Here is a 22267-nt window from a genome sequence, read left to right as displayed (position 1 = left end):
CAGGAGGAGGTGTCTGGGCTTGGGCACCGTGTAGTTTGCCATGGATGTATCTGGGAAGGGCCATGGTAGGCACCAGGCATCAGCCCCTTTCTGTAACTCCCACAGGGCCAACCTGGGACATGTGTGTCTGGGTGTGCCCACTGAGAGCTCCCAGTGCCCAGAGCCCCACTTCACCAAGGGCAATATCTCTGGGGACAGCATGGGATCTGTGTCCCAGTGCCACCAGGAGGGTTCTTGGACTGAGAGAGCGGGAAGTCTCCCAACCCATGGTCCGTGGGTGCTATTCTCAGTGCTGGTGGCAGTCCTGCCTGCATGTGTGTCCTCACCCTGCTGCTGGTGACCCTGATGTGTCATTGTCCCCAGGGCGGCCCTCCAGGTCACACTCAACGATGTCACTGTCTGTGCGCCCGCAGCGCCGAGTCCTCGTCACCAAGATCAATAGGAGCCAGTCCTTCGCCGGAGTGAACTCATCGGCCGACCGGCCCTTCAGGTACGAGATGGCTGCTCATGCTGCCTGCCACGGGGAATGGGGACAGGCTGGGGCTCTGTGTGGGACCTGCTGTGCATCCTGAGGCTCTTTTCCATCCAGCTGTCCCATCATCTCCCTCAGGGATCTTTCTGGTAGCCAGGGACTCTGGCACAGATGGCTGCAGGGAACACTGAGGCCATGTAGGAGACAGAGCCCATCATCCCAATCTTCTGCCAGGCTGTGCTCCAGCTGGGGTGAGGACCCTGCAGCCCTGTGGCTGCTGCCACAAGAGCATGAGAGAGAGGGCAGATGTAGCTCACCTCATTCTTCAACCAGCTCCTAAGACCTTCCCTGTGACCACCTCATAATGTTTAATGGGTGAGGTAGAGCTGGGGTGGCTTTGAAGTGTCTTGATGGCCTTGCCATCCTGCGGCAGCCAGTTTCAGGGTTGAGCGCTGGTGTGAATCAGGGTTTCCTCAGGGTCACCCCAAACCTGTCGTTTGAAAGGTTTTACCAGCTGCCCACCAGCTGCAGTGTGAGGAGCAACTGTTCCCTGCTCCTTCCTCTCCATCCACTGGTGATGTTATGGTCCCTTCATACCCTTCCTCCTCCTCTCTGCTGAGCATCCCCATGTGCTGCACTTCCCCACCAACCCTCTCTGCACCATCCCTAGCTCCTGGCTACCGTGTTGCAGGTAGTTCTTGGGTAGCAGGCAGAGCCTCCCTGTGCTCTGACCTCCCGCTCTGCTCAACTCTGTCCCCAAGTCCTGTCCAGCCGCTGGGCCAAGTGACATTTTCCAGGTCACCAGCACATCGCTGGTGATTTGTGGGTACCAGAGGGGGCCCCTAGAGACAGAGAAGAGTGAGGACTTTTAGATGCCTGCAACCAAGTGGTTGCCAGGGAGATGCTGCTGGGAGATGCCTCCAGGGACCTTGAAGGATGGGAAGGAGAAGGAATGGTGGAAATTAGGTGCTTACCCATCTCTTGGGAAGAGGCCAAGACATTAATTTCCCCACCCATGATTCGGGGAAGTCTTTTGGTCACTTCTGTGAAGAGCAGCACAGGATGGGAGGTACAGGCTGGGAAATGAGGAGCCCACGGTGTCTCCTGGGCACTGGTGGCACGACGATGCTTGGGAAGGAGGAAGGGAAGGTCTGAGTGAGGCGTTGCTGGGTTGGGGAGTGACTCCATTGCACAAGGCAGGAAGGGTGGTGTTCAGGTCCCAGCGCTGGGTCGGCATCCTGCGGGTCGGCTGGGGGAGGCAGCTCCATCCAGCAGGTTTGGTGACATCTGGAGAGGCACAGCATCATGTCCCTGCCCCATGTGGCTGTGCTGGGTGATGAGGTGACAGGGCTGCCGGTCCCCAGGATGCTCCCATGATGGATTGGGACCCTTGCCTGACCCTGGAAGCACAGGGTGGCATATTTCACCCTCTATGCCCCTGGCAATCCGGGTGCTGGGATGGAGCCAAGCATGCCCCCTTTAGAGCGCAGCCAGGGCTGGAGGTGTCCTCACGGACCCTCCAGGAATTCAGTTTCATTTCAGGTGGTGCCATCCTCCTTTGCCTTGTCTTTCCCCAGCTGGCACCAGGGACCTGGTGGACCTGGCCCAGTGGACCTGGCCTTCATGCCAGACATCACCCTTTTCTAGAGACGGGTGCCTGGCTTGCTGGAGCACCCAGAAGGACCCTGGTGCTGTGTGCTGATCCCAGCCTCTCTCCCCAGGAATCTCTCACCTTTCACCCCCACTGTCTCCCGCAAGACTGGCTCCAGGGTCAGTAGGATGTTCTCAATGTCCCACAAATCCCCACCACCCAAGGTGCCTCAGCCCAACCGCCTGGACGAGGTGTACGAAGCTCTCAAGAAGGGCCTGACGTAAGTGCTGGGTGGGTGGAGGCTGAGAGCTCCTGAGGGGCATGGGGACAGCTTGTGATATGGCTTGGGGTTGGCAGCTCTCTGCTCCTACCAGGCAGGGACATGCCAGGTCTCTTGGGCACTTTGCCTTGGTGTCCCAGATTGTGGGGTCCCACATCCCATGTAGAGGCATATATGGGTTCCCACACCTGTGTGCTGAAACAGAGAGTGGGGATGTGCTGACACGTGTGCTGGGCTGGTGTGGGCTGTGGGGAACAGGAGCCCTGGACACAGCATCCCAACCTGACCCCCATGGTGTGGTTGCCCCCAGAGCCTACCTGGAGGTGCACCAGCTGGAACTGGAGAAGCTCAGCACGCAGATCCGGGAGTCCAAGAGGAATTCACGCCTGGTAAGTGCTGCTTGGGAAGAGCCTTATGGGGAGTGGTGCTTTGGGTAAACAGCTGAGGTTGTGGGCACAGCTGGGACAACTCATGGTCCATCTGTGCCTGGGGCTGAGCCTGTTTCTGTGGGGTTGTAGGGGCCAGCCCAGGCTCTGGTGTTGGGGCTCCCATCCCTCTGTCATGCACTCTCCAGCCCTGGCTGGGTGCTGCATGTCCCACTGCCGTGCTATGGGTGGTGGGTGCCATGTGCTGGGTCTTCTTTGGGTGGGCAGAGCTGGCTTTGTGCTACATCTTATCCCTCTCATCTTTCCTCCAGGGCTTTCTCTACGATCTGGATAAGGTAAGCGGGATCAGTGTCTCATTCCCCTTGTATTCCCCTTCCTTGTGCCTGGGATGTGCTACTGCCAGCCCCGCTCTGCTAGCACTGCCCTGCTGCCTTGTCCCCTGGGAAGGAGAGGGTCTGGGGCTCTGCAGGCAGGGTGGCCCAGGTGGGAAGGGGATGAAGCAGAGATGATCTTGTAACCCCTTTCAGGCAAACAGAAGCTGTTGTTAGTGAGTGCAGGGCATGGGTTAACTCACAGTCTGGGAAAAAAAGCAGCCTGGAGCCTGGCTTGGCTCCTGGAGGACCTTCTGGTGCACGAGAGTCTGGAGGAGGCTGTAGCATGGGTGCTTCCCACTGGCTGCCACCCTGCAGCTCCCAGGCAGGACCCCAGCCTCAGTGCAGGGCTTGCAGAGGCCACATTGTGACCTGTGGCTCCTCCACGGAGGGCCTGTGCTGCCGCTCACACCATCTCCTCTGCTTTTCCAGCAAGTGAAGTCAATCGAGCGCTTCCTGCGTCGCCTGGAGTTTCATGCCAGCAAGGTGAGACCTGGGGCAGTACTGGGGTGGCTGTGCTGTTCCCAGCCCTGTGCCTGTCACTGCAGCTCAGGCCTGTCCTTGCAGATAGATGAGCTGTATGAGGCTTACTGCATCCAGCGGCGGCTCCGTGATGGAGCCCACAACATGGTCAAGGCTTACAGCACCGGCTCGCCGGGCAGCCGGGAGGCACGCGAGAGCCTGGCCGAGGCCAGCAAGGGCTACAAGGAGTACACAGAGGTGAGGCAGCTGGCTGGCTGGGCTGGCAGGGTGCTGAGCCCATGGCTGGCTGCTCATAGGTCCTGTCCATCCACCTGTCTGTTCCCAGAATATGTGTCTGTTGGAGAATGAGCTGGAGAGCCAGCTGGGCGAGTTCCACATCCGGATGAAAGGTACCCTGTCCTGCTCCATCCCTGTCCCGCTGCCTGCCTGCCTGCCTGCTGCCTGCTGACGCCCCTCTGCCTTCTCTTGCAGGATTGGCAGGCTTTGCCCGGCTTTGTGCTGGTGACCAGTATGAGGTTGGTGGGACCATATGGGTTGGGTTCTGCTCTTCCTCTGCCCTGGTGTCCTTGGGGTGTCTGAGGGGTGTAGGTGGGTGCTGGCGTGGAGGGCGTGTTGCAGAGTGGTGGTGGTGGGTGGCATGAGTCCATGGCCATGCCTAGGGACATACAGAGAGCACCCATCACTCTAGGGTCATGTCTCCCCCATACCCATACCTCTGTATCCCCAGATCTTCATGAAGTATGGACGGCAGCGGTGGAAGCTGCGAGGGCGCATTGAGGTGAACAGCAAGCAGGTGTGGGACAGCGAGGAAATGGTTTTCTTGCCCCTCGTCACTGAGTTCCTCTCCATCAAGGTATAGTGCATAAAAGGACAGGGATGGGGTGGGCCGGCTATCCCCCTGCATCATAGAGTCATTTAGGTCAGAAAAGACCTCTGTGATCATCAAGTCCAACTGTTAACCTAGTTAACACAATCCCACCGTTAAACTGTGTCCTCAAGTGCCACATCCACATGTTTTTTGAACATTTTCGGGGATGGTGATTCCACCACTTCCTAGGGCTTACTTCCAGCACCTCACCTAAACATCGCCCTCACTGGCCTATGGTTTCACTTCCTCCTCTCCTTCCTCTCCTCCTTCTCCAGGTGACAGAGCTAAAGAGCCTGGCCAACCATGTTGTGGTGGGCAATGTGTCCTGTGAGACCAAGGACCTCTTTGCAGCTCTGCCCCAGGTAGTGGCTGTGGATATCAACGACCTGGGCACCCTCAAACTCAGCCTGGAGGTGACCTGGAAGTGAGTACCTCAGCAGGCATTGCTGGTGGCAGATGGCAGTGCAGGGGATGCCCAGCAAGAGATGACCCACCCCAGTCTGTCTCCCATCCCAAAACCGAGCTGTAATTATAGAAAACCAGAGCTGGTTTGGAGGGGGTCCTGGTGTCTTGGGACATACCCCTCACCTTCCTGCTGTCCTCCCCAGCCCCTTCGACAAGGACGACCAGCCCTCGGCAGCCAGCACTGTCAACAAGGCTTCCACAGTGAACAAGAGGTTCTCTACCTACAACCAGAGTCCGCCTGACACGCCGTCCCTGCGGGAACAGGCATTCTATGTAAGTGTGCACCAGGCAGGGCTGCTCAGGAGACATGGCCAGTGGAGGGGTCCACACAGGGATGTGCCTAGGCAACGTCTGAGAGGGTGGCACAGCTCAGGGATGGGTAGGCAGCTCCTTCCTCTCCAGCCATCCCACCAGGACTCCCCAGTACCGGCACCTGCTCTTCCCTCCCACGTTCACAGCTCCTCTTCTCTCTGCCCAAGAGCCCAGAGCGGGCAGCTGACAAGCGTGGTTGGTCCTTGCTGGACATCTTTCGGGAGACACTCTTCGAGAAGCTGTCTCAGAGCTGCTCCTGCGGCGATGTCTCCTCGGCCGAGCTCGGGAGATGGCCGCAGCAGGGCCGCGTAAGTGCAGGGCTGGAGCAGGCCAGTAGCTTAGCCCAGCGCTGTGGCCATCCCGCTGTAGCTGTAGCCGGTCCTTGTCTCCTACTCACTATCCCTCGCTGATGCCCAAAGGCCTGATTCTGCCAGGCTGGGTCTGGCTGGTCCTACAGAGCTGGTCCCCAAGCTAGGGGAGCCTGGGTTCACCCCTGTGCAAGAGTTGGGCTCTAGTGAGTAGACAGCTTCTCCATGTCCCTGTGCTGGTGGCATTGGTGTGGTACTGGTGATGGTGCTGGTGAAATGGTAATGGTGTGACAGTGCTGGTGTGGCACTGGTGTGATGCTGTCATGGTGCTGGTGTGATTAACGTGGAATTAGCTTGGCATCAGTTCAGTGATGGTGAACCACAAAATGGTGGTCACTGAACCACAGCTGGTGCTGGAGCTGTTGCTGTCCTTGCAGCCATGGTGGTTGGTGTCCTTGGCTCCACATGTTGCATCCCACTGTGCTGAGGGAATGCCGGCGCCCCAAGGCTCCAGGACATATGGGGCTGTTCATGGGGAGCTGGATTGCCTGCTGGCACTGGGTGGGATCCAGAGCTGGAAGCTGCCAGGTGTTTGCTGACCATCCTGCTGTGTCAGCAGAGCCATGGCAGCCTCAGTGCCCTCCAGCTCAGATCGATCCTGCCCCTGCTTGATGCACAGACAGCTGGAGGAGATGGGGCAGCAGGAGCAGGGTCTCAGCTGACACCATTCTCCCCCTCTCCAGAATATGCTGCGACGCCAAGAGGAGCTGGAGAACGGCACAGCCTGGTCCATCTCCTCGGAGTCCTCAGATGACTCCTCCAGCCCCCAGCTGTCCAGCAGTGCCCGCCATGCCACACACAAGCCCATCGTGCAGCCTGAGGTGCAGGCCTCCGCCCCTGCCATCGAGATCTCCTTCTCCCAGCAACCAGAGGAGGCTGATGCCGTGCTTGGGGCCAGTGGCAGCAGCGTCCCCTCTGCTGGGAGCCAACCAGAGGAGTCGAGCAGCCGTAAGAAGGACACAGTGGCCAATGGGCATGTGCCCTACTCCCGGACTCTGAGCCACATCAGCGAGGCCAGTGTGGATGCCACAATGGAGGTCAAGACTGTGGAGAGCCCTTGGGAGCCTGCGCCCAGCACGGAGGATGCAGGGATGGGCAAGCAAGATGCACACCCTCTGCCTGGTGCTGCAGTGGCAGCTGCTGTGGCAGGGCAGGACAGGGCCACTGAGGCCAAGCCTCGTGCCTCCGTGGCATGGGCCACCTCCTGTGAGGAGGAGGCTGGCAGCGCAGAGCCAGTGCAGAGCCAGGCGCCAGCACAGAGTGACTATGGCACCGGGATCCCCACAGCACTGGCACAAGCCTCGGCAGAAGAGAGGCCCATCCCAACCCCACCACTGCCCACTAGCATCCCTGAGGTGCCACGGGGGAAGATGGTGGATTCAGGTCTGGAGGAGGCAATTGGCCTCCTGGGCTCAGCTCTGGATGACTATCGGGGACAGTTCCCAGAGCTGCAGCCTCTCGAACGGGAGCTCAAACGTCTGGAGGAGATGCTGCTGGTGAGGGGCTCCCAGGGGTGTCACGGGGTGAGGGTGGCAGGGTCATCCTGGCTGGCAGTGCCTGGAGATGATGGGGACAGGGCCAGCCATGGTGGGAGTGCTCAGAGGCAATGGAGACAATACCATCCCTGCTGGCAGTGCCCAGGGCTGATAGGGATGGGGCCAACCCTGCTGGCAGTTCCCCTGGGTGATGGGGATGGGGCCATCCATGATGGCATAGCCCGGTAATGCGGGTGGCAGGGCTGTCTTGGCTGGTGAGCTAGGATCCAACTCCACCATGCCTTCCTCCACAGCAGAAGCAAGGCATCTTCCTCAGCCGGGCCTCCAGCATCAGCCTGACAGTGGAGCATGCACTGGAGAGCTTCAGCTTCCTCAACACCTCGGACATGGAGGACTCAGAAGGCTCTGAGGAGGAGCCTCTCCAAGATGAGAGGTGCATGAGTGGGGCTCATGGCATGGGGCACAGGGCAGGAGATGGCATTGGGGAAGTTGGAATGGGGGATGTTCAAGGGTGCCTAACCATATTTAGATCTGTTCATCACAGCTTAGGGAAGGTCTAGGTCAAGAACCAGCAGTACCTGGTCCTTCTGGTAGCATAATGTCACCCTGTAGCTTTCCATAAGGGGTGGGCTGGAAGCAGTCCTTGTGCCCTTGGGACTTGTCCTCTGCCCTGTGGGTGAGGAAGGGCCAGGTCCAGGTGTCCTGTGCTGATCCACTGCCTTGATCTCTCCCTGGCTTGCAGGAGGGCTGGCAGACCCCTGCGCAGCACCAGAGCCCCCAGCGCTGGCGAGATGGGGGCAGATGACACCGGAATGTGCAGTGGTTCTGAGGCCAGCACTGACCCCATGAGCACTGGCAATGAGTTCCTGGATAAGGCTCTGGTGCTTCACCTCAACAATTGCAACCGTCTGCTGCTGGTGAGGACCAGGGTGGGATATGGCAGCAGGGGACACCCTGTGGTGGGTTATGGCTGTATGTATCCCCTTGAACGGGGTCTTGCTGCAGCCTGGAGGCTGTGATGTGGGCAGTGAGCTCTGTCCCTGAAGTCCCTGGTTTGGCTGTGCCTTGCAGAAGCTGGGCACCTTCGGTCCCCTGCGGTGCCAGGAGATGTATGCCCTGGACAGGCTGCTGCGGGAGTCCCAGGTGCTGGAGATCGTGTGCCAGCTGACAGAGGAGCGCGCAGGAGCAGCCACCTCGGCTGCTGATGGTAAAGAAACACAGCTGAGGGGACCCTCTGTGCCATCCTGGAGGCTGTGTGAAGCCTGTGTCCTCTTGTGGGCATGGCTGGGCAGCGATGGACCATGCCAGACAGAGCGCAGGAGTCACCTGCCTGCTGCCATGGCCTCGGGGAGGTCTGACAGTGCCTGTCCCCACAGTGGTGCAGTTCTCAACACGGAAGGAGGGCGTGCTGCCCCTTTGGGACCTCTGTGTGGAAGTGCCCAACATCTACACCTGCCCTGTGGAGCGGTTCCTGCAGGTGCTCAGTGCCCAGTATGCAGCTGCCATCAGTGAGCAGCACTCTGGTTTGGCTGATACTGGTGAGTGGGTGCCCAGGGGTGTTTGGGGAGTTGCCAGCCTCGCTCAGTGATCATGAGTGGGAGGATATGGGTGCCAGGAGCTCCACAGAGGAGTGACCATGGCTGCTGCACATTGTGATCCTGATTCTTTCCCACAGTGTGTGTGAAACTGGTGGAGGACGTGCTGAACCGGCGGCTGCCCCGGCGGCCCGGCAGTGCTCAGAGTGAGCAGATCACCATCTTCCAGTACTGGAGCCACTTTGAGTCACTCGGTGCCCTGGTGCTTGACACCTACATGACGGAGCTGGCAGAGGAAGGTGGGTGTCCTCCCGCTCTCCTTAAGTCCTGGGATGGGGTGCTAGAGTATCACCATAGTGATTGATCACCCTGCAGCAGTTCCATGACCATTCTGGGGCAACACCAAGAGGCTCAGCCATCCTTGGGGTGGGCAAGTCAGTCTGATCTAGAGTGCAGCCCAGGACCATGATGCCTTTTGATATCCTTGCTGTAGGTCCCCCAGTGTCTTGGGGAGCAATTCCATGCATTGGCACCTTGTGTGGGGCCCACTCTGCCAGCATGGATCCAAGGTGCCCGGGGATGGGTGGCGGGGTGTGGGGGTAGTTCTGTGTGACTCCCCACACCTTGGATGGCTTCCTGCAGCACTGCTGGCACAGAACCTCAACTCGGACGACCAGGACGTGGTGCTGCGTGCCCTGAAGCGCATGCCCGAGGGCCGCCTGAAGAAGGAGGGACTGAAGGCTCTGAGCCTGCTCCTCGTGGAGGGCAACAGCAAGGTGGTGAGCGCCGTGTCAGCCCAGCTCCGCAGCCTGGCAGAAAACCCCCGCTTCCGCCAACGGGTACGTGCTGGGCAAGCCAGGGATGACGTGGGCTGGTGCCACAGCCCCCGGGGTGCTGCCCCTGCTCTGCTACAGATGGTGGCACTGACTCCCCCATCTCCCCCAGGCCCTCGTGTGTTTCCTGGAGCAGCTGGAGGATGAGGAGGTGCAGACACGTGTGGCAGGGTGTGCGGCGCTGGGCTGCTTGAAGGTGAGGGATGTGGGGAGGAGGCAGCAGAGCTGGATGTTCCAGGGGAAGAGGAAACACAATGAGGAGGAAAAGAAAGAGGATGAGGGCCTTTTCTGCACCATGGGGCTGCAGCGCCCTCTGCTACCTTCCCCATCTGGCTGTGTTCCTGCTCCAGCCTTGACAGCCAAAACTCATTTCCTTGTCCCTTCTCCTGCAGGCCAAGGAGAGCATCGAGCAGCTGGTTTACCTGTGCCAAACCGACAAAGAGCCTGTGCGGGAGGCAGCCAAGCAGAGCCTGATGCTGTGCGGTGAGTGTCCTGATGCTTCTCTGCTTGCTCCCCACCCACAGCATCCCAAGTGGCATCTCCTGGTGCCAGCAGTGCCCACGGGAGATGGGGCTCCATGGCTACCCCATGCACTCTGGTTCATTATGCCCCGAGCTCTGCCAGGCAAGAACAAGCTGGCAGTGAGGGCCAGGCATCCTGTAGCCACAGCGCTAAGCCTGGTTGTTATTTATCATTTGCTAGATGGCCCTGAGAGAACCATCTGAGTGTGTTTCTAGGCCTCCAGATCGTGGCAGCTGCTGCACAGGTTGGGACACGTGAGCTGTCCTCGTATCCCTTGTCCCTGCTCCGGCTGCTTTGCTCACGAATGTCTCTGTCTTAGAGCCTGTCAGCTGTGTCACATTTTGGAGTCTGTGTGTCTTGGTTGTTGATAGTGCACATCCCACTGGCACCCCGACACATGTAGATGCCTTGTGTCCTATGTCCCAGCAGATTGTCCATGTCACCATCTCTTGCTGGGGATGGCCGCTGCGGGCAGATTTGCAGGCAGAGCTCAGAGTGAGCCTGTAGCATGGATGTGTGCATCCCTATGTGTGCCTGGGGGTTCTTGGAGAGCCCTTATGACTCCCATGCCAGTGCATGCAGATGTGCACAGCTGTTGGAGCCACCAGAGCTGGCACAGCCCTGAGCACTGGTACCTTGGCCCCAAGTGAGGCTCTCCACAAGCCAACAGTCCTGCAGCTGAAACACAGGTTAACCGTGTCCCGCATGGGCAGCTGAGAATGGGATTTGCAACTTCTGAATCGGGAGCTCTGGGGACTTTTTGATCCAGATCCCAGCTGGGACCTGCCCAGGGGTGTGCTATAAAGAACAAGAGAGGTTTCCATGCTGTGGCCATAGCACGCAGGCTCAGCTCTACCAGGTATTAGGCATGTTTCCCTGGAAAGGCCAGGGTAGGTGGCCAAGGATTAGCAGGGGACAGAACTTCTGCAGTTTGTATCACTGACCGTGGCATGTACTTGCAGGGGAAGACGGTAAATCAGCTCACCGGCGACTGGAGGAGACCCTGGATAGCCTCCCGCGGATCTTTGCACCAGCCAGCATGGCCAGTACAGCTTTCTGAGACCCACGCACACCCGCCTGCCACCCCTGAGGGCAAAGACACTGCTGGGCCACCCGGGCTTGCACGGACTGGGGACCCGGCAGCTCCGCTCCCGGCAGCACACCACAGTATTACCCCGCCCGCCGGCAGCTCGCCATGGCCGCACTCTGCCTTACGGAGCACCGCTTCCCTGTCCCTGGCCACCGGCCCCACGGGTGCCACCTCCACACCACTGGGCAGGGGGCTCGCTGCACATCCCTCCCTCTGATCGCTATTTAAAGTACCCAGGGAGTCCACCCTTCCTGCCCCCCTCGTCCACTACAGCTGCCTGGACTGGGGTGGTGGGAGAGGTACTGGATTGCTCTGCCTCCTCTTGCCTTCCTCTTGCTCGAGGGCACGCGCCCTGTCCCGGAAGGACCTGCACTTTGGAAACCTTGCTGTTTCTTTCCAGGAGCTGCCAGGGCCATGGGGACTGCTGCCCTCTGCCACCTGGAGTCCCCAGGACTTAAATAAAATGAAATATAAGATATTAATATATTCTGCTGGCGTTTCTTCTTTCCAGCTCCACGTGCTCCTGTCCCTCCCTGGCTTGTGGCTGTAGGGAGTGTAGTGAGATGTGGCCTCAGCCCAGAGCCTTTCCTGGCCTGTTGGAAAGTGTTGTGGAGGGCAGGGGCAGGAGGAACGATAGAGGGATAGACAGACGGATGGACAGAAGCTGCCACCTTTTTTTTGTTTGTTTGTTTTATTTTATTTTATTTTTTATTTACAGATTTTTGCAGAAAAACAAAAGCAAAAAATTCTTTTCTATATTGTCTCTATAAATCTATATATAATGTAATTACAGAGAATGACTAATTTTGATTTTAAAGCAGAAATAAAAACCTTTAAAGAGTGTTGGTGTCGCTGTAAGGGTGTTTCTTTGGTCCCAGTGCCCTGGGGCAGGGCAAGTTGAGTGTCAGCATAGCTGCCTGGAGGGTGACAGGGGATGTCATGGGAAATAATTGTGATTTCTGGCCCTGCAACTCAGCCAAATGTTGCCAAAATTTGGCTGCTGAGCATGGGATGCATCACCCAAGGTAGTAGGAGGTGGCCACACAGGAGGGGGGCCACCAAAACCAGGGCTGCCCTGGGAATGGAAACAGCCCTGTGTGTGTGTGTGTGTGTGTGTGTGTGTGTGTGTGTGTGTGTGTGTAAATCCACACGTTCCCCATCTCCAGCTGCTGTTGGTTATCTAGGCCCTGACTTCCAGTTTGGACCAGTAAGGACCCATGTCCAGCACTGGAAGCAGATTGCAGCAGCTGTGGTGGCCAGGCCATGTTCCCAAATGTTCCCACACCGGATGGGTGTGACAGGGAATGCTAAACCACCCTGTGAGCTGCTCTGCCTAACTGGCTGTGCCTTGTCCCAGGATATCCGCTGTCCCCACCTCACTGTGTGAGGGACACACCACTGGGCTGGGAGGGAGGCTGCTCTCTGTGTCCCCCCTTGCTGCTTGTCCCTCACCACATTCCCTGAGGCTGGAGGTTTTTTGGAGGTTTTTTGGAGGTTTTTTTGCCACTCCTATGCAGCTCCTCAGCACCAACGAACTGCTGGATTTTCAGAAGCTTGCTGAGAAGGAAGCACTGCTTCCTCTGGCTCTCCCAGGAACTTTGCCCTCTTGGCGGCTGTGACAGCATAGTGCAGCAGCATGGTGGGAGCCACCTCCCTGACACTCACAACACGACTGGTTCTCACTGCTTTTATTAAATTTCCTGAGTTCAGTGGCCTTGGCAGCATGTGGCTGGTGACACAGAGCTTTCTGCCCCACCAAGGAGGAGGTGGCATCAGGCTACAAAGTGCATGGCAGACTGCTGGGTCCTGTGCCACCTCCCGATTGGGCTGGGCAGAAAGGGGGGATATTTCTGCCTGCATCATGAAGTAGAGAAGCTGAGCCCCTTGCTCCTATACCCTGTGTGGTGTCACTGTGGGGCTGGGGGCCTCCAGAACTGCTCCCCCTCTCTCTGTTACCTGTCTCTGTGGTTTCACTTCATTTGCCCTCTTCTTCTCAAACCCTGTCCATCACCTTCTGCTGGTTTAAATCCCTGAACCTCCACCATGATGGTGCACCTGGGCAAGAATAACTCCATGCACCAGTACCTGATGGGGGCCAACCTGCTGGGAAGCAGCTCTGCAGAGAAGGACCAGGGAGTCTCGGTGGACAAGAAGCTGTCCCTTAGCCAGCAGTGTGCCCTGGGAACCAAGAAGGCCACTGGTATCCTGGGATGCATTAGGAAGAGCATTGGCAGCAGGGCAAGATCCTGCCCCTCCATATCTGAGGCCATATCTGGAATGCTGTGTCCAGTTCTGGGCTCCTCAGCACAAGAGAAACATGGAGTTCTTGGAGCGGATCCAACAGAGGGATACAAAGATGATTAAGGAATTGGAACATCTCTCTCACAAGGAAAGACTGAGGGAGCTGGAACTGTTCAGCCTCGAGAAGTTACAACTGAGAGGGGACCTCATCAATGTCTGTGAGTATCTGCAGGGAGGGTGCCAGAGGATGGATCAGGCTCTGCTCAGTGATGCCCAGCAACAGGACAAGAGGCAATGGGCAGAAACTAATGCACGGGAAGTTCCACATGAAAATGAGGAAACACATCTTCGCTGGGCGACCGCACAAAGGAACAGGTTCCCCAGAGAGGGTGTGGAGTCTCCCTCACTGGAGGTATTAAAAAACCATCTGGACACAATTCTGTCCAATGCCCTCTAGGATGACCCCTTGAGCAGAGAGGTTGGACCAGATGACCCATAGTGGTTCCTTCCAACCTTACTATTCTGAGATTCTTTACCCCCAACCAGACAAGAACCCCCCTCCCAAGCCTTCATTTTTCCAGCTCTCATGACAGCTGCTCCAATCCCTTAATCATCTTAGTGGCCCATATGGTCCTGGGAGTAGTTCAGAGCAGCAAAGATGCCCCCAAAAGCAGCAGAGACAGGGACATCCCCTCAGTCCTGCCAGTCACCCATGCCAGAGCAGGGGCACTGCCATCCGCAGCAGAGCACGGAATCTACAGTTCCCATGCCAAGCAAGGCCCATCCATTGGTGCTTCCCAGGGTTTCTAAGTACATCCCAAGAGGCTGCAGCCTTGATTTCCTCCTTCCTCACTGAAGCAGAGATTTTTGGGGCTGGCTCAGGCAGAATGTAGCATATTGTGGTGCATTGTGGTCCCATCTGGGACACCCCCTCATCATGACCACTCCTGGATGCAGTTTTATCTGCAGATGGGCTTTCAGGGAGGGCTAACCAGGGGACACTGCTGCATCACTCATCCCTTAGCCTTCTTCCACATGCTTTGGGGGACTGGACAAGCTCCAGGAGGGAAACACAGTGCTTTTCCCAAAGCATTGCATCACACTCTCAGCTTGAGCAGCAAGAGATGAGGGATGTAGGTCCCAGCTGGCACATGCAACCGCAGACAAGAGCAACTGAGAGGTGCAAAGTGGCCCAGCCCTCTCACACATTTAATTTGGTTTGGTTTCTTTTCCCCTTGCAATAACTGCTGAAAAAAACCCAGCCCAGTGCCCCAGTGGCCAAAGCCATTAATTTAATTCACTCACCTACCTGGGTGTTCTCCTTGCCCTGCCAAAACATTGTCCCCTCCCAGCAGCACAATTCCACTTTCCAAGATAAGCTACACCTTGACTGTAGAGATCAGAGCAGGAAAACAGACTTCTGTCAGGGGAGGCAGGGAGCTGCAGGCCAGGACAAAATGACTCTGCTCCTGGAATTGAAAGGAATAATCCCATTATTTATGTGGCTGTAAGAACATGTGGGAAAAAAAACCTCAAACAGATTAACTTAAGAATCTATTGCCCAGCCCCTTGCTGTGAATGGGTCTCTGCTGGCACTGCCAAAGACCTCTGCCCTATGGACACCACCAGGTCACCTGGAATTGCAGGACTGCCATTTCCACAGGACCAAACTTCACACAAAGGGTCTTGATTTTCAGATCTCTCAGCTTCATGGGTGAACTCCCTGGGAGCCACTTTCACAGCACCCAGGGACAGACACAGCACTGCAGAGCACGTTTTGCGGCAGCATTTGTTATTTCAAAGGAGACAGTGTGCCAGCACCGCGTTTGTCAGCCAAATCTGTGTCAGCACTTAAAACATCCCCCTCCCGTACGGACGTGCTTGTGCTCAGCAGCTACTTGCTTTTCTTGCAGGAGCTGCAGCCCGTGGGAGGGTGTCTGTGTCACAGTTACATTATCCATGTGCTCTGGCTTGGGGAAGATGTTCCTTTTCCCTGCTTACTGCTGGTTTTGCTTTTTTTTTCCTTTTAATTGGAAGGGTGCATACGGATTCTGGAGCACTCTGCAGTGTCCCTTTTTACCTGCCAGTCTTGGGAAAGTGTCCTGAGGAGCCCCTGAAGACCATCAGCACAATGTTCCCTCCTCTTGCACAGCATCTGGGCTGGTGCAGCTGCCTGGGTTTGACACCAAGAGCAGCCACCAGCCAGAATGACCCCAAGGAGACACTGCCACTTTGTGGCACTACAAGCTCCAATCAGCCCTTGTGTTAGAAATCACTTAAATCTTGATGCAAAGTCATTTTTGGAGGTTGCAGTTTATGACTCTACCGTCTGAGCAATCTTAAAGTTGGACCTCCCACCTTTTCCCAGGCTTGTGGGAAATCATGTTTCCAAGGCACTCACTGGGGCACTTAGAGATGATTGGAACAGCTAAGCAGCCTGAGCTGAACCACAGCAAAGCAACAGCCTCCTTGTGAGCACTGACGTGTTCCTTGCAGGGCTGTCAGGCACATCTGTATGGGCTTGTTCTCCAAGGACCACTCCTGGGGTAACAGCTGGGGCCTTGTTTCACAGAGAGACCAAATGGTGCTCTAGGCAGCCTTCAAAACTTAATTTAATGCCCTCAAGCTCGACTACTGCCTTCCTTAGAGCTGACTTAGAGTGGTGACTCCTGAGGGATTGTGAAGGTGATGGAAGCTCAGAGCTGGAATGAGGAGGGTGAGCCCACCCGGGGCCTCAGCAAGGTGGTCGGGAGCTCCTTGGCCTCAGTTCTTCCCCTTGTGCTCATGGGAAAGGTGTCTCTGGGAAAGGCCTCGCTCAGGCAACTTCTCTAGAAGGAGCATCTGCCTCTGGGTGTCTCATTTGGACAGGCTCAGAGACCGATACTCAGGAGCAGTCACAGTTAGGACTGAAGCTGGGGATTTGAATTCCCTGCAAATCAGCTCAAAAGCGCCTCCAAGTGAGGAAACCCAGGATCAGTAGGGCAGACCCCCAGCACTCGCTGGTGGATGGCCCGGGACGCTCCTGGCAGGTAAAGTCCATGAATAGGTGCTTGCCAGGACAAAAAACCTCTCCATCCTAAGCAGCGACATTCCTACTAGAAAGATGCGACCGTTTGCCATGGAATGGCTCAAACAAAAGGCAGAGGGATCATAAGCAACCATTTACACCCTGCCCTGGGTGAGTAGCTAAAGCAAGGTAAGAGACAGCTTTACACGCAGCCACTGCTCCTCTCCATTTTGATTCGTGCCTGATCTAAATTTTGAGCTTAAAGCAGAATTCATGGCTACAGACGAAAGATATGCCATTCTCCCAAAAATTGCAGCGTGAGAATTGATGGCTTGACAGCTTAGAATGTACGTGATTTTTTTAAAACTCACACCACAGAAATGTTCTGAGCAGATTCTTCGTGCTGTGCTAACTTAATTTCCTTCTACACCAACTCATCCAGTGGCTAAACGGAAGGCCTTGGATGTGGGGATTTTTTTATTTTTATTTTAGCAAAGCTTTTGCTTGTCCAGCATTGGACTCAAAAATCCCTGTGAGGTTCCTTCAAATTCAGGATATTGTTTCGATTATTCAAATTTCTCATGCAATGAAAACCACGGAGCTCACAGTTGTGGGCTACACCACCTCTTAAATTAATGGCCACTTTGTGGATATTGTTTTGATTATTCAAATTTCTCATGCAATGAAGACCCAGGAGCTCATGGTTGTGGGCTACACCATCACCTCTTATAATTAATGGCCGCTTTTTACCATTGCTTTGTAGATAATTTATTTCTCCTTCAGCCAAAGCTGCACCCACACAGCTCATCCCCTCTGGCTCCTCGGTAAGCTGCCAATGCCCCACTGAAACAGGCTAATGGACTTATCTTGCTGTCATGATCCTGAGAAGGAAACTTGTTCTGGGTTGTCAACAACCTCCAAAGGAGTACTGGTACTCAGAACACAGCCCACGGTGCTCTGCTGCTTTGCAAGGACTCGAGAGAGCTTAGGCTTAAGCAGGAGAAACCCGTAAAGCCGGGTCAGGGCCTGATCTCACTCTCAGCCCAACTGCCCTGGCAGAGGGACCCTCCTCTCCACAGCACAGCTCAGCAAGGCATCACCATTATTCATACCAGCATTTAAGGGACAGTTTACACATGCTAATGTATGCTAATGTTTTTCTGATGGGTTTGTCACTTGTTAAGCAGGTTGTGGTAAGGCCTGGGCTGTTGAACAGCTTTTACCCCAACCTGCAGTGATATCTAAAGAGGCACAAATTGGAGGAAAGATTTTTAACATGGATTTCAATTCTAACAGCCTTAAAACTCCCACCACAGGTTTGTGTTGGGGTTTCTTTACATTTAGATTTCTCTCTGAATTCCTGGCCTTATTGTCCTCCAGCAACTGATGGAGTAAGAGAAAAAAAAAATGCAGCTTCCTTCCAATGCGTCTGATTTTTGAACTATTAATATTTTAACCCATTACTCTTGCTCCATTTCACATGGATTTATGGTAAGAAAATACCAAGAGGATGCAGCTTGAGCTCATAGAATTCTCCTCTCCTCAGCTTGCCTGTCAATCAGCTCTGGGGCTGCTACAGCACTGCTGGAGATGAGAAAATATGTTAAACCCAGAAGATTCAGCAACTCAGGAGACTGCAGCAAATAAAAGACAGGCAAGCCCCTGAGTATCCTCACTCATGCATTTCACCAAGAGTGTTGTAGCTCTTTTCACCTTTTGGGGATAAGCTGTGGACAGAAAACACCATGGTGTCTAACTTCTGATGGAAATCAACCTTTCTGACTTTCCCAGAAGCTCCCTACTGAACACCTGGCAGCACATCTACCATTCCTGCTGTGCTGAAGCTGACTGGAGCTGGTTTGTCCTACTTGATTATGAGCTTGGCAAGCCTAAGGTCCTTAAAAACAACAGGAAAACACCATCTTAAATCACAGAATTGTGGAATCCTAGGATCTCCTGAGTTGGAAGGGATCCACAAGGATCATCACGTCCAAATGTTGGCCCTGCACAGGACATCCCCTAGAATCACACCACATGCCTGATGTTGTCCAAATGCTTCTTGAACTGTCAGGCCTGGTGCTGTGACCACATCCCTGGGGAGCCTGTTCCAGTACCTGGCCACCCTCTGGGTGAAGAACCTAATACCCAGCTTCACTCCCCTTGACACAGTTCCATGCTGTTCCCTCAGGTTCTGTCACTGGTCACAGGGAGCAGCCACCACTGAAACCCACAGTGAGCTCTGCCCTCAGCATCCTGTTCCAGGCTGAACAAGCCAAGTGCCCTCAGCCACTCCTCACATGGTTTCCCCTGTAGACCCCAATTCCAGACAATTGTTGGTATTTACAAAACTGTCCTATGACCTTCCTGCTGATTAATTCAAGATTGTACTGACTCCTCTTCCAGCTTAAGGACAGTTTGGGACTTTCAACCAGGCCAAATCCCTCCTCAGCACAGAGGATGGACTTTCTCTGTGGCCTTATTCTCCTGAGGAGCTCCTTCCCACGGAGCTGAGGCACAGCCTCCTGCTTTGGAAGTTTTGCAGAGGTGAAGGGGTCAGTTTTGGCTGAGGTGAAGGGGCAGTTTTGCAGAGGTGAAGGGGCAGTTTTGGCTGAGGTGAGTGGGTCACTTTTGGCTGAGGCGAAGGGGTCACTTTTGACTGAGGTGAAGGGTCAGTTCCGGCTGAGCAGCGGCGTGCAGAGCTGGGACTGCCCGCCGCTGTCGGGATCTCGGGGCAGTACTAACACAGGAGCTCCCCAGCGCTCCCCTCACGCCGGCCCGCGCGCAGCCCTGAGGGGAGGGAGGGGCGCTGCCTCCGGCCCCCCCCCGCCGCCCGCCCCTCAGCGGCACGTGACGCGGTGACGCACGCACGCACAGGCGCGCGCCGGGTGACGCCGCGGGCCCCGCGCGTTTGAAGTTGGCGCGCGACTCGCGCCCTTGCTCCCCTCCCAGCTCTCGCCCCGCCCCGCCCCGCCCGCCGCTCCCAGCCTGCCCCGCGCGGCCGCTTCCCCGCGCGCGCCGGCCCCCCCCCCGCCCCCCCTTTCCCCCCCGCCCGGGCCGGCGGCCGCGGCAGAGCCGCGCTGGGTGGCGCGTGCGCACTGTGCCCCGCCCGCCGCCATTTTGTGTCCGAAAGCGACTGTGGAGCGATTAAACCGCGGGGCTGGTGCCGGGGCGCTTAAAGCGGCGGCGGCCGCGGCGGGGCGTGCGGGGCGCGGCGGCTCCTCCGCGGGGCCCGCGGGCGGCGCGGGGCGGCGGCGGGGCCCGGCGGCCGGAGGGAGCTCGGCGGGGCGCGGGGCGCAGGTAAGCGGCGGCGGCGGGGGGTTTGCAGTCGCGTTCTCCGGCCTCTAGGTGTCACGATGGGGCTCCGGCGCGGCTGGGGCCCCGCAGCGGCCGCCGCCGGGGCAGCAAGGGGGGCTTTGTCTCCCTCTACCGTCCCCGCGCCGCCGCCGCCGCCACCGCCGCCATTCCCCACAGCGCGGCGCTGGGCTGCGGCACCGCCCGGGCCGCCCGCCCTCCTTCCCTCCGCGGCCGCCGCCACCCGCCGGCCCCGACTCCATTTTCTTTCCTTTGTCTCCTCCACCGCGCCACCGGCGCTGATTAACCGCCCCATTACCGCCCCCTCCCTTCCCTTCCCGTCCCGCACGTCCCTTCCTTCCCCCCCCTCCCCCGCCCCGCCGGGCCCGCTCCCCTCCCGCCCCGCTACCGCTCCCTCTCCTTTCTCGCACCTCCGCGGGGCTCGCCCGGCGCCCTCCGCCCGCCGCCCGTGTCCTGCCGCGCTGTCCGGCCGGGCGCTGCCCGCGGGGACGGCTGCGTGTCCCGCTCCCGCCGGCCGCCGCCTCGCTGCGCTGGCGTGTGCGGCGGAGTGAGAGGCGCTGCGAGGCGCAGAGCGGGACTCGAGCTCCCTCTGCAAGGCAGGCTGAGCAGCGCCATGCAGCAGCACCGGGGCGGGCACGGCTGGGGGGCGCCCGCTCTCGCCGCGGTGACCGGCCGGCAGCCCCCCCGCACCCCCCGCGCCGCTCCCGGAGCGCGGCGGCCCCGCCGTTCTGTGTCCGCCCTTCCCCCCCCCGTCCCGTCCCCGCCACCCCACTTCGGGCCCGGGGTCCCCACGGGGCTTCGGGCTCCGATCGGGAGCACCTGGGCTGCCACCGAGCAGCTGTGTCACTTGCTGGGACCTGGCCCGGCTGCCCGACTCGCGGGGCACCTCCCCGCGAACCTCTCGGGCCTCCGGAGCCGGGCGCTTGCCCGGGGATGGAGCCCGAAATCTCATGGCAAAGGACGGCCTTATTCCCTCCCTTCCATGGGTCTGTGCTGCTTGGGGGGGGAAGCACAAAACCCGATTCTTTTTGTGATGCAGAGGAGGAAACCGCACATGCTCTGTGTCCAAACGCTTTGCTGTTTGTTCTCTATATCAGCTTTAGATTTCTTTAGAATATATGTTTATATGGTATCGGATTTGGCCTTGTGTTAACCTTGTGAAATGACTTCGGTAGAAGGGTTTTGTCGTGTGGTATGGATCCTTCTCCGTTCAGTGTGATCCTTAGGACTTGCCTGTTGGTGAAAATGAGCTCGTTTTCCTGTTTGTGACTTCCTATTTTTTTGCCGAGCATTTCTCCCCTTAAATACATGCATGGCTGTTCCTCATCTCTGACCAGTTACTGAATCCTAGTAATAAACTCCAGAGGTGTCGTTAAAACACTGCATCTAAAACACTGTTTACCACTTCCAGTGTACGTCTTTTTGTTTCAGTGCAGGAAGTGTGTAAATATCTTCTCAAATTCTCCAGGTTATTAATCTTCTGCCGAGCCTGTTGAATTTGAGGAGCCCGTTGAGTATTGGAAATAATTCTGTGCTGTATTCAAGCTGTTCTTACTTAAACGATCCCCCTAACACTTTCCTTCAGTGTTGAAGACATCAGCAGAACTGAATTTTAGTATAAGGGCAAAGCAATGCTTGCTGCCTTTTTTTTTCTAGGTTGATGGATTTTTACTTCCATTTTGTTTTTCTTCTGGATGTCTAGGGCTAGCTCAGTTTTAAGGTCATCCGCTCTGCATGGATGGTTATTAGGATGCACAGAAAAGTTCAAGAAACTTTGTGGGGTATTTTTGAGGAGTAATATTTGAGCAAAACGTGCAAAACTCGAGTTCCTGTAGCCTCCAGTGGCCCTGCAACTGAAATAATACAGCAAGGCTCGTCCATTTCAGACAGAGCTTGGAGAACTGTCACTACAGCGTTAAGTTTGCTGGTGACTTGTGCCTGCAGAGTTTCTGAGGGAAGGAGCTATTTCAAGAGCTGTTTTCATGTGAGCAGGCTGGATCTTGACTGTGATCTGTAGCTAATTTGTGTGCATCCTCACCAGCTCTTGGGGCTGCAGGTTGATACCCGCCTGCCGCGCTCCCAGGGCTGTGTCTTGAAATGCCAGAAGCTGACCCGTGTTATTCTTGACTTTATTCAGCATTTACCTGAGAAATCTAATTGTATGGGATTACTAACTTGCTAAGGAATTTCTGTGCACAGCCTACTCTAGAATTTAATTTCTTCTCCTCCCCTCAGGACTTCATGTCCAAGAACTCCTGCTTTTCTGGATTTTTGGAAGTTGGATGTTGAATATTATTAGGCCTGTCTGTTCTTGGACCAAAGCCAGCCTATTCCTTGGACTTATCCCTCGTATTTAAACAGGCTCCACTGACCTCTGGATAGCTCTCCCTGCTCTGTCCAAGCAGTTTTTTGTTCATGAGCTCTTTCAGCTATGTTATTGATTATATTTGCATAAAAACTCCCTAATTCCCCATCCTGCCAACTTTAGCTTCTCTTACCTCTTTACCAGAGAGGGAATGCTCGAGGGAGTAATAAGCTTTAGGATCTCAAATGTGCTTGTAGGTGCTCTAGAAATGTGTGTAAAAGGGAGCAGCCACTGCTTTACCTGAACACGAGGACACACACTGACAAGAGC

General features: G+C 56.4%; 2 protein-coding genes and 1 long non-coding RNA gene across 9 annotated transcripts in view; 2 read left to right on the top strand and 1 right to left on the bottom strand.

Annotated features, from left to right (window-relative positions):
* RIPOR1 (RHO family interacting cell polarization regulator 1) overlaps positions 1-11915 on the top strand; it is a 30819-nt gene extending 18904 nt beyond the window's left edge. For 3 of the 5 annotated variants that reach the window (XM_071440619.1, XM_071440614.1, XM_071440616.1), the window contains exons 2-22: positions 364-490; positions 2194-2343; positions 2654-2732; positions 3041-3064; positions 3533-3586; positions 3668-3820; positions 3909-3972; positions 4055-4098; positions 4311-4436; positions 4727-4875; positions 5060-5189; positions 6280-7092; positions 7386-7525; positions 7835-8009; positions 8164-8299; positions 8469-8630; positions 8768-8926; positions 9270-9466; positions 9573-9656; positions 9853-9943; positions 10945-11915. In XM_071440619.1, the coding sequence (XP_071296720.1) occupies positions 390-490; positions 2194-2343; positions 2654-2732; positions 3041-3064; positions 3533-3586; positions 3668-3820; positions 3909-3972; positions 4055-4098; positions 4311-4436; positions 4727-4875; positions 5060-5189; positions 6280-7092; positions 7386-7525; positions 7835-8009; positions 8164-8299; positions 8469-8630; positions 8768-8926; positions 9270-9466; positions 9573-9656; positions 9853-9943; positions 10945-11042 (3129 nt within the window). In that variant the 5' untranslated portion in view covers positions 364-389 and the 3' untranslated portion in view covers positions 11043-11915. Of the gene's footprint in view, positions 1-117; positions 122-363; positions 491-2193; positions 2344-2653; positions 2733-3040; positions 3065-3532; positions 3587-3667; positions 3821-3908; positions 3973-4054; positions 4099-4310; positions 4437-4726; positions 4876-5059; positions 5190-6279; positions 7093-7385; positions 7526-7834; positions 8010-8163; positions 8300-8468; positions 8631-8767; positions 8927-9269; positions 9467-9572; positions 9657-9852; positions 9944-10162; positions 10227-10944 lie in introns of those variants that run through there. The other 2 variants (XM_071440615.1, XM_071440618.1) reach the window with 2 other exon arrangements.
* LOC139596372 (uncharacterized) lies at positions 11745-20261 on the bottom strand. The gene is made up of 2 exons (XR_011681311.1): positions 20043-20261; positions 11745-14782 (listed from the first exon to the last, which is right to left on the bottom strand). It is a non-coding gene; the product is annotated as an uncharacterized lncRNA (long non-coding RNA).
* The window catches only part of CTCF (CCCTC-binding factor), a 34628-nt gene continuing 31844 nt past the window's right edge, over positions 19484-22267 (top strand). Inside the window, exon 1 of one of the 3 annotated variants that reach the window (XM_071440623.1) lies at positions 19484-19617. The gene's annotated coding sequence lies outside the window, so the exon portion shown is untranslated. The remainder of the gene's footprint in view (positions 19618-22267) is intronic. The other 2 variants (XM_071440626.1, XM_071440621.1) reach the window with 2 other exon arrangements.

The sequence above is a fragment of the Agelaius tricolor genome, unplaced genomic scaffold, assembly GCF_023055355.1.
Source record: "Agelaius tricolor isolate 1412-34295 unplaced genomic scaffold, bAgeTri1.0.p SCAF_15, whole genome shotgun sequence".
NCBI classification, from domain to species: domain Eukaryota; kingdom Metazoa; phylum Chordata; class Aves; order Passeriformes; family Icteridae; genus Agelaius; species Agelaius tricolor.
Note: the sequence above shows the minus strand (reverse complement) of the source record. Positions and strands in the feature narration are given on the sequence as shown.